The 9,878-nt window shown below is 55.9% G+C and overlaps 2 protein-coding genes across 7 annotated transcripts in view; one reads left to right on the forward strand and one right to left on the reverse strand.

Annotated features, from left to right (window-relative positions):
- RTN2 (reticulon 2) overlaps positions 1-5,339 on the reverse strand; it is a 51,793-nt gene extending 46,454 nt beyond the window's left edge. For 2 of the 3 annotated variants that reach the window (XM_073796028.1, XM_019935025.3), the window contains exons 1-4: positions 3,987-5,339; positions 2,276-2,320; positions 1,682-2,152; positions 1,316-1,576 (exon numbers count right to left, since the gene is read on the reverse strand). In XM_073796028.1, the coding sequence (XP_073652129.1) occupies positions 1,316-1,576; positions 1,682-2,152; positions 2,276-2,320; positions 3,987-4,020 (811 nt within the window). In that variant the 5' untranslated portion in view covers positions 4,021-5,339. Of the gene's footprint in view, positions 1-611; positions 731-1,315; positions 1,577-1,681; positions 2,153-2,275; positions 2,321-3,986 lie in introns of those variants that run through there. The other variant, XM_073796029.1, reaches the window with a different exon arrangement.
- Positions 5,338-8,959, forward strand: PPM1N (protein phosphatase, Mg2+/Mn2+ dependent 1N (putative)). 4 transcript variants are annotated; one of them, XM_073796026.1, is made up of 5 exons: positions 5,338-6,272; positions 6,875-6,992; positions 7,071-7,176; positions 7,261-7,321; positions 8,577-8,959. In XM_073796026.1, exons 1-5 carry the CDS (start codon positions 5,358-5,360, stop codon positions 8,610-8,612), a joined length of 1,236 nt encoding a protein of 411 aa, XP_073652127.1. In that variant the 5' UTR covers positions 5,338-5,357; the 3' UTR covers positions 8,613-8,959. The 4 variants fall into 4 exon arrangements, with proteins under 4 accessions (XP_073652127.1, XP_033700063.1, XP_073652126.1 ...); XM_033844172.2 differs by having other exon boundaries at positions 8,491-8,719; XM_073796025.1 differs by lacking the exon at positions 7,261-7,321 and having other exon boundaries at positions 8,491-8,959.
- Positions 8,960-9,878: the final 919 nt, after the last annotated feature.

A 9,878-nucleotide genomic window follows, 5' to 3' on the forward strand; every position in this document is an offset into this window, starting at 1 on the left:
CCGTCCCTATAATCGGCTCTGCTTTGAGCCCTGAACTGAGAGCCCAGTACCCTGCCATCTATTTCCAGACAGTCTCCATCCTCCCACCCTTAACTCCAATCAAACTGACCCATCCCAACCAGTCCCCCTCAGAGTCTGACTCTCCTCACTTCTGTATCTTCCCTATGCACATCCTCCCATCTACCTCTAACTAGGGTAGACCTCCCCTCAACCCCTCCCCTGCAGGCTCCCCAAAGCCTGAGCCAGTGGTGGGGGAGGGGCCGGGTCGCCTGAGGCGGGGTCTAAGTTTAGGCACGATGGGGGGAGGGTGCCTCTCAGGCAGCTGTGCTGGCCTGTCCAGCTACTGAGTGACAGCACCGCCTGGGCCTGAGGCTGGGGGAGGGGGCCTCGCTGCTCTTGGGCCCCAAAGCTCCGGCTCGAGAGAGAGGGGACCCCATATTCCCTCCACGCCCTCCCTAGACACCCCCGCAGCCCCTCAGCCCCAGCCTGCCGCTCTGGGGAATCTGGGACCAAGAGGAAACATCCCCCAGATTTGAGGGCGATAAAAGTGAATCTGGGTCCCTTTCCACGGTCCCCCAGCGCCCGCGTTCCAACCCGCCCCGAAAGCCCACCTTTACTCCCCATCTCGGCTCCGAGTGAGAGGCTACAGACACTGCTGCTTCTCAGGGATTTTGCCCACTTCAGTGGAACCCGGAGGGAGGGAGTAAGGGGGCGGGGCCCCTTTGTACCCAGCCAATGACTCTCCATTGCGGTGGGAACAATTCCAAAACGGGGTGGCTCTCTTTGTAAACAGCCCAAAGCAGTGATGTCTATAACCTACCTATAGGAACCGTTCGTGGAGGCTGAGCATACTTTAAAGTAAGGCGGGGTCTATTTACAATTGGCCAATTCATGTGGTCAGGGAAGAGGAGAGTTTTTAAAACGCACGGAGTTTACTTTTACTTGCCCGGTGGCCACATTCAGAAAAGAGCATTATTTTTTCAGGGATTTGGCCTGTCCAAAATCAGCCTCTAGGGGGAGCACTCCAAAAGAGGGATTATTTTTTAGCAATTAGCCAATCCTAATGCTTCTTCCAACTTCTCAGGTGGGAGGGCTAACTTCTCAAGTGGGCGGGGGAACCATTTAAAAAGAGCCAATAGCAATCTCAGGTAACGGGAAAATTTTTTTAAAGGGTGGAGTTTACAATGTCTTGCCAGTAGCAATACCTCCTCGCTTCTCCATTCTCCTCCCTTCCTTCCAGAGGATGGTCCCTTTTAAAAATCAATCCTCCACCCTCGCTGTAGTCCAAAGGAGCACGTTCCCTCATGCACTTTACCTAGAAAGTGTGGTTCCAATGTGAATTCTGATTGGTCCGTGCTATCGAGGCACTGCCCCGTGATTGGCTCCCGCTCCAGCCCTCCCCACGGCTCTTCCTCCTCCTTCTTGTCCAGCGAGGGCTCATCTGGCCAAGAGTTCGAATCCCGAGATCGATGCGGAGATGGGGTACGGGCCTGAGGGATTCCAGAGCCAGGGCTGGGCTGTGGAGTCAAGACTTCGGGCAGTGAGGACTGAGCGAGTCCGAGTTGTAGGTCCAGTTCTGGTGCGTTAGAGAGAGAAGGCTGTGAGCTTTCACCATGGAGGTGCCCTAAGGAGAGACCACCCACCCCTGGTGGCTTTTGTCCCAGCACCTGGGACATCTCACCTTTCCCAGCCTCTCCAACCTCTGATCCGTCGGGCTCTTCGTCATCCAGCGGGGTGGAGCTACTGGTGGCAGAGTCTTCCCCGGACCCTGCTCCCCGGGCCGCCCAGCCCACTTGGTCCATTTGGAGCCCCAGGTCCTCCAGGGGGCGCTCAGCTGGAGGGGCAGAATCGGGGTGACCACGGCGCCCAGGCTCCGGGGATTGGCTCAGGCTGGGGATGCTCTCCAAGCTGTCGCCCAGGCCAGGTTGCGGGGGCGGCTCTCGCGGCTCCGAGACTGAGCGGCCCTGGGGCCGTGGGCGGCGAGCAGCTGAATCCCTGCGGGCCCCAGAGCCCAGCACGCCATCGAAGGCGATGTAGGAGAAGGTCAGCTCCCGGGGAGTGCCCCAGTCCTGCGATGTGGTCTCCTCCTCGTCTTCCTCTGAGAATTCCCGGGCTGTATGCAGCTCCCGAAAATCCGAGTCGTCGTTCCCTCCTGCCATGAGCAAAGGAGGGCATGAACTCCTCTGACCAAGACCCTAGCCCACTCCCCTTAACCCCTTTACCCAGCTGTGAGCCCCCTTCAAGTCCCACTCTCACACCCTCCCTCTCTGCTTACCTTCTGTGGAGTCAGGAGTAGAGGAAGCTGTAGACGGAGCTTCTTCTGCAAGAGGGAAAGAATCAAAGACTCTTAGAAGCTTAGATTGCCCGAGTTACAGAAGTAGTGTGCTAGTCCTGGAAACCTGTCTGAATTAAGGAATCTTAGAGTTTTAATTACAGGACCTCTAGAACATTCTGTATACAGACTGTAAAACCTTAGTATCCCTGCTGTCTGAAGCTCAGTCTTAGAAGTTCAAATCCAGGAATCTCGATCTTAGTGTCTTTAAATTAGGGATTTTAGGAGGCTTCAATTAATTAATTCTTTCAACAACCATTAACTGAGTGTTTAATACATGCCAGGCACTGTTTTAGATCCTGAGGATACAACTGTGAACAAAACAGACAAAATGTCTAGTCTCATAGAGCTTACACTCTATAGGGGAGATAGACAGTAACAATTAAACTTATGATGTTGGGTGCTAAGTGTGTGGAGAAAAATTAAGGTAAGGGAAGAGAAAGTAAGGGGGTGCTATTTCAGACAGGTTGGTGAGGAAGACTTCCCGGATGCCATTTGAACAGAAACCTGAATGATGTGAGGAAACCATGCGGATATCTAGGGAAGCGTCTTCCAGGCAGAGGGAAAAGCCAGTGCAAAGGCCCTGAGGCAAGCACTAAGCTTTGCATATCTGAGGAACTGAGAAGTGTGCAGATGGGACTGGAACAGGGTGACTGATGGGGAGATGGAAGGGAGATGAGGGCAGAGAGGAAAGGCGGGGTGGGGTGGGGGTGGGGAGATCACGTAGGGCTTTCCTTTGTAAGCCCAGGTAAGGACAAGATATTAGAATGTTGGGATGATACTCTAAAATGTTGAAATAACAAATTCTCAGAAGTTTGGCATGTTGACTCCCAAGACGTGCAAGTGGCTAGGTCGGCGTTGCAATCCCCAGCTGTCAGAACCATAGGGGTGTGAGACAGAGCATGTTAGACAAGGACTGTTAGAGCCCTGGGCTCAGAAATCATAAGGCTCAGGCAAGGCGTTTTCAATTATGGAATTCAGCCTCTCAGAGTTAGCTTGGGGCTTTGCCTACAGGAGATGCTCAGTACCGTTTGGAGATTGAAATCAGATGCCCCCCCCGCCCCCACCTCGTTTCTTCAGCTAGGGAATAGGAGGCCAGGAGTCAGAGACCTGGAGTGGTAAAACCTAAGGACCCAGGAGTCCTAGTCCCAACCCAGGGATGGCTGTATCCCGGGGACAGGGGATTGTACAATTCGGGCGAGGTCGGGGCTGCCTCTGAGTCTGGGGAGAAAACGGAGGTGGGATGCGAAGATGGGTGATGCGGGGGAAGGGGGGAGTCAGACCCTCTTCTCCATCGTGGCTCTACGCCTCTATTCAAATCCCCTCACCGCTGGCTGTGGCCAGCACCAGGGCGAGGGGACAGCTCCCGGAGAGCTTCCTCATCCCCGGGCGGAGCCCCGGGGCACATTCAAGGGCCCAGAGCGCCCCCCGTCGGCTATCTCAGTGCCCCCAGCCTCTGCCCAGTCTCACTCAGGTTGTCCGGGTCAAGTCGCCCCCATCGCCGCTAGAACACGGTGGGGAGGGAGAGCTTCCTTTGTCTCCTTCGCTTCCTCCCCATCTCGGCTCTCCCGCGGCCCAGGTCGGAGGGGAAACCGGGGAGGAGCCCACCCGGGTCTCTGGGCCCCACACCAGGCCTGAGCCTCCCCCTACTCACTGCAGTGGGCGAAGACCGGCAGGACCTGCCCCATGGCCCCCTTCGGGCCTGCATCGGGACCCCCGCCCACTCCGGCCACGCCGCCCTGGGCCTGGGGCCGCGAGCGCTCATCTCCGCCGCGCCCAGGACGCCGCCGCCGCCATCCTCGCTGCCTCCTCCTCCCGGGCCGCTCCAGCAGCCGCCACAGCCGCCGCCACCACCGCCGCCGCCGCCGCCGCCGCCCTCGGTTCGGCTCAGCGGTGGCGGGCGGGGCCGCTGTGGGGCGACTGCAGCGCGGGGCCCGGGGGCGGGGCCAGAGAACGGGGGGCGGAACATGAGGGAGGGCGAGGGGGAGGGGAAACACCCGGGAGGATGGAGGTGGGCGTGGCCTTCCTAATAGAGGGGCGGAGCTAGGACCGTAGGCTACCTGTCGAGAAGGCCTGGAAGGCGGTCTGAAGGGCGGGGTCTAGGCAGAAGAGGGCGGGGCCTTTAGGGGGAGAGAAGCGGGACCGAGGGTAGCGTGAGGGGCTCCGGGAAATGATGATGAAGGAGCCTAGGCGGAGAGGATGGGGGCGTGGATCTCAGAGTGGGTTGGGGTGGAGCTAGAGGTGGCATTGAGGGGAGGATATAAAGATTTTACCGCTGAGAGGTAGAGGTATAGCCTAGATTCTCAATGGGAGTGGGAAAGGGGGCGGGGAGAAACTACTCGGAAAGTTTTGAGACAAGGGGAGGAACTCAGACTTGGGGAGGTTTAAGCCAATTTAGAATTGTTCTAAATTGGGTGGGGTCAGTCCGAGACTGAGGAGCTAGAGGCGTGGCCTAGAGGGAATAGGGCAGAACAATCAAGGGTGGTGGTGCTGCCCAGAAGGTGAGCTGAACCTGGAGTGAGGCGAGGAGAGGGGAGGGGTCGAAATAACAAGATTAAGCATGTAAAGCTTTTGGAACCCGGATGGGACCACTGATGTGGGCAGGGATTGAACAGAGTCGGGCTGGGCAGCCGAAGCCGAGTGTTGTGTTGAGAAAACGGATTCTAGAGATTGTTTCCTTGTAACACTGTTTACTTCTGTGACTCAGTTTCCTCTTCGGTAAATTGGAGATGATGATGTATAACAGTGTGTAGCTCATGGTAAATGCTAGTTTGGTACTATTATCTTTTTTCCCTGACCCAAACCCCAATCCTCACTTTGAAAGTGCGGAAGAGAGGAGAACGAAGAGTTCAATCCCTTCTAGTGATTCGACTTGAGTGCAAGTCAAGGGCATAGGAAGGAGATTTAGGTGGTTTAAAATTTCACAGTGCAGAGGATTAGTGGAGGTGACGGGGGCGGGGTTGCGGGGTTGCGGGGCTGTTAGCAGGTGCAGAGGGTGGAGCTTTCCTGATCCCCAGGCTGAAGGATGGCGGCCCTTGCCCGCCTGCTGGAACGTCTCCTCTGGCCAGCTCGCAAGCAAGAGAGGGTGGAGGAGGCAGAGGAGAGGCGCAGCTCTCCCGACGGGCCTCAGTCCCTCCTGGACGCGCCGCGATGCGCCCAGCGGCCGCACGGGGGTGCGGCGGCGTCTTGGGGCTTGAGCTTCGGGGCGAGCGCAGTGCAAGGGTGGCGCGCACACATGGAGGACGCGCATTGCGCTTGGCTTGAGCTACCCGGGCTGGGCCCGGGCTGGGCTTTCTTCGCGATCCTCGACGGCCACGGTGGGACGAGAGCCGCCCTCTTCGGTGCGCGCCACCTGCCGGGCTACGTGCTCGAGGCGCTGGGCCCAGCGCCCGGCGAGCCCGAGGGCGTGTGCGAAGCACTGCGCCGCGCCTTTCTGAGCGCAGACGCACGCCTGCGCGCGCTCTGGCCCCGCGGCGAGCCGGGAGGCTCCACCGCCTTGGCGTTGCTGGTTTCCCCGCACTTTCTGTACCTGGCGCACTGCGGTGACTCCCGCGCGGTGCTGAGTCGCGCCGGCGCCGTGGCCTTCATCACCGAAGACCATCGGCCCCTCCATCCCCGGGAACGCGAGCGCATCCATGACGCGGGCGGCACCATCAGCCGCCGGCGCCTCGAGGGCTCTCTGGCAGTGTCCCGAGCACTGGGAGACTTTGCCTACAAAGAGGCTCCGGGAAGGCCCCCTGAACTGCAGCTCGTTTCCGCGGAGCCTGAAGTGACCGCCCTGGCACGCCGAGCAGAGGACGAATTCATGCTCCTGGCCTCTGATGGTGTGTGGGACGCCATGTCTGGCTCTGCCCTGGCGGGACTGGTGGCGTCTCGCCTCTGCTTGGGCTTGGCCCCACAGCTTCTCTGCGCGCAGCTATTGGACACGTGTCTTTGCAAGGTCCTGGGGGCGGGGCTTGAGATCTTAGAGGGAAGAACCTAAGGGATTTAGTGGGGAGGAGCTTTGATGCAGAGGCAAGAGTAAAACTAGAAAAGGAGAGGTGGGACTCCAAATAGGGGACGGGGCCTGCTGGAACGGGGCAGGGCCAAAACGTGCAGGGAGCGGAGACTGAGGGAAGCCTTGAGACAAGACGGAAGAGTTGTAGTTCTCGATAGATAAGTGGGAGGGATTTACGAGGAAGGGCGTGGTCTTTTGGAATGGGACAGCCCTTAGACCTAAAGATGGGTCCTGAGGTGTGACTAGTGGCTGAAGGAAGAACAGCTCAACAGCAGAGTGGGAGGAGCTTTGGAAAAGGGAAGTGGCTCTGTTTAATAGGGTGGTGCTAGGACAGTGAGAGGGCGTGGTCTAAGGAATTGGTCCTCGTGAGAGGCCTGGTTTAGACTGACAGAAGGGTGGGACTTTAGAGATATGGGCATAACCAGATTGGGAAGGGGGCACTAGAGCAAGGGGAGTGTTGGGAAACTCTGTTTCCTAGGGCATGGAGCCCTGTGCTGGGCATTCAACCGTGTTCCACCAGGCTCCCTTTTCTCTGCCTTCTCCAGGGAAGCCTGGACAACATGACTTGCATCCTGGTCTGCTTCCCGGGGGCCCCCAGGCCTTGTGAGGAGGCCATCAGGAAGGAGCTAGTGCTGGACGCAGCCCTGGGACGCAGGGTTGCAGGTGAGCAGGTGCCAGGAGCCCGGCGGAAGGGGTGGTCAGCAAGCAGGGTAACTCTCACAGTCCTTGCCTCCTTTTCAGAGCTGTGTGCCTTTGGCCAGGAGCCCCCCAGCTTGAACACAGTTTTCAGGACTTTGGCCTCTGAGGACATCCCGGATTTACCTCCTGGGGGAGGGCTCCACTGCAAGTGAGTTGGGGTGGGGTGGGGTGGAATGGGAGGGTGGGTGGTAGGAGGAGGGTCCCCTCCTGAGGGACTTCCTTTGCTCTCCAGGGCCACAGTCATCGCTGACGCTTACTCTCAGTTCTGCCAGGCCTCAGGAGAGCGCTGGGTGGTAAGGACCCTGTGTTCTTGAATGTTTCTCTTAGAAGCATGTAATTCAGCGCCCCCCCTCATGCCACCTCTTTAAGTGATGGGGAAATTGAGGCCAGAGGGGACAGGAATTTACCTGATATAGTAATAAATTCTCACACCTGGTCCTGTGCTAGGCATGATGGTTGGTGCGGCGGGGGGAGCGGGCGGTGGTGATGCAGAAGCAGAGGAGAAGGGATTGTGCGTCTCCTCCAAGAAGTGTGCCCCCTACATTGCTTTGTGAAGCCCCACCATCCCAAGCACCACCCCTTCCATCCAGAAATAAGGCAGAAAAACTCAAGGGATGTTGATGACCGATACCAAGGGCTAACTGCACTGCAGAGACCACCAGGACATCTCTGCGGGTGGCCCAGGTCTTAGAGGAGAGAGGTTGTGAATTAGGCCCAGATAGCCTATTTAGAGATGTCCAAGGAGGTGGTGAGTGGAGCCACATAAACTAAGGTATGGGGTGGGGGACTGGGAGGAAATGTGAGGGAGGAAACCAGAAGGCCTTTGCAGGGCAGAGAAGGGAGTTGGGTTATTACCAATCGGGGCGGGGGGTGGGGGTGGGGGTGGGGGTGTTTGGTGATGGTTTCTCAGCAGCAGAAAGGAGGTCTTTGTCAGGATTCTTTTGAGTTGTGAGTGACAGAAACCCCATTCAACCTGGGAAGACAAACCAGGGAGTTTACTGGGCCATGTAATTGAAGAGTACAGGGACTTGAGGCATGACTGCATCCGGTTGTCAGATGATGTCATCAGGAACTGTCTTAGTTTTCCTTTCTCTGAGTTGGCTTCATTCCCAGGCAGCGTCTCCACATGAGGTAGCAGAGAGTTGCTGCTCCATCCCCAGTGCGGAGAGCACGCCAGTTTCCCAGTAGTTGCAGCCCTGCTTCCAGAGCTGGTTCTCATTGGCCACACTGGGTCATGTGCCTGACCAGTCTCTGTGTCTCTGATTGGCCGGGCTGGGGTCACAGGCCCATCCTCTAGCGCTTGGCCTTGGGGTCCACTCCACCCAAAACTGAGGAAATGAGAGATAGGGAATGCTGGTTCCTCAAAGGAAAAATAGGAATGGTGCTTCCAGAATACAGGGGAGTAAATGCTGAGGGGCAAGAAGGGGTTCCTATTCACCATCTTCCACATTTTGTGTTACAGATGGGGCAGAATGGGGCTGAGAAGCCCACTGGCACCCATTCAAGCTCTGCCTTGGACTTGGAGGCCTGACAGCTGTCATCCTTTAGGGACCCTCTGCCCAGCTGGGGCCTCAATGGAATTAAGGAAGAAAACTCCCCTTCCCCAGCTATGCAGACTAGCGGAAGGAAGAGAAACCAATGGAGGAACCCCAGAATGTTTATTTCCCTTTCTCCTACTTCCCTCTCATAAGACAGAAAGTCTTATGAGAGAGGGGAAATTCCGCCGACCAGCTAGACCCCAAAAAAAAAAAAACCAAAAAAACCCCAAACCTCAAAACCCCAAAACTAAATGTCTTTGAAATATTTCGAGCTGAATGGACCCTGAAAATCACCCAGTTCAATAACCTTCTCTTCCCTTCCTATTTTTCATCTGTTTGGAGGGGAGGTAGGGGAAACTTTTTACAATTAAATTTTAATTACATAATTCAAAATACATTTTTCTTGTGGAAGAAACCCCGCACACACGATTTGCCCAGTCATTTGGCAAATACGTATGGGGCATCTGCTATGTGCAAGGCCCTGCTCAGGCCATCAACCTGGCAGACCCACTGAGGTTTCTGCCCCTGGAACCACCTAGTGTGTGGGGTGGAGTGGGGGAGGGACAGCAAACAAGGGAACCTGTAAATAAGGTCATCTCAGACACTGACAAGTATCTCAAGGAAAATGAAACTGGGGGACGTGATAAGAAAATGTCTTAGGGGAGCTATGCTGGGTTTTTTACATTGTTATTTTTTGAATGGGTGGTAAGTTCACTTAGTTTGAAATTCAAAGGGCACAAAACGGTATACAATGAAGACTCTCTCCATCCCTCACCCACTGCCACTCCATTTTCCACCTGGGGATGGTTGCTTTAGATGGGGGTCAGTGAAGACCTCTGAGGAGGGGACAACTGAGCAGGAACCTAACAGAGAACTCGCCAGCCATGCAAAAACCGCAGGGAAGAGGGTCCCAAGGCAGAAGGAACAGCCAGTGTGAAAGCCTAGAGGCAGGATTGAACTCAGCATTTTCAAGATGAGGCTTGAGATTATGACCATCAGACTCTCCACGATCCCATTCTGTGTCCTACTGGTAACGCCTGCAGTGAGTTTGGAGTGGATTTTTCAAGACCTTTTATTGGGCATGTACACACATGTATATGGTACCTTAGGTGTCTCCTTGATTTTTTTCATACCCTATGTATCATTTGGCAATTTGTTTCCTTTTACTCAATAATGTGTTGGAAACTTCTTTCATGCCACTCACACACCTCACTCTTTTTAGCTGCTACTCAGCACTTCAGACAAGAGACGGATGGTTTCACCATCCGTCATCTTCTTGATGGGTATTTAGGTTGTTTCCAATTTCTTGCCC

This window comes from Tursiops truncatus, chromosome 19 (genome assembly GCF_011762595.2).
Source record: "Tursiops truncatus isolate mTurTru1 chromosome 19, mTurTru1.mat.Y, whole genome shotgun sequence".
Lineage (NCBI taxonomy): Eukaryota > Metazoa > Chordata > Mammalia > Artiodactyla > Delphinidae > Tursiops > Tursiops truncatus.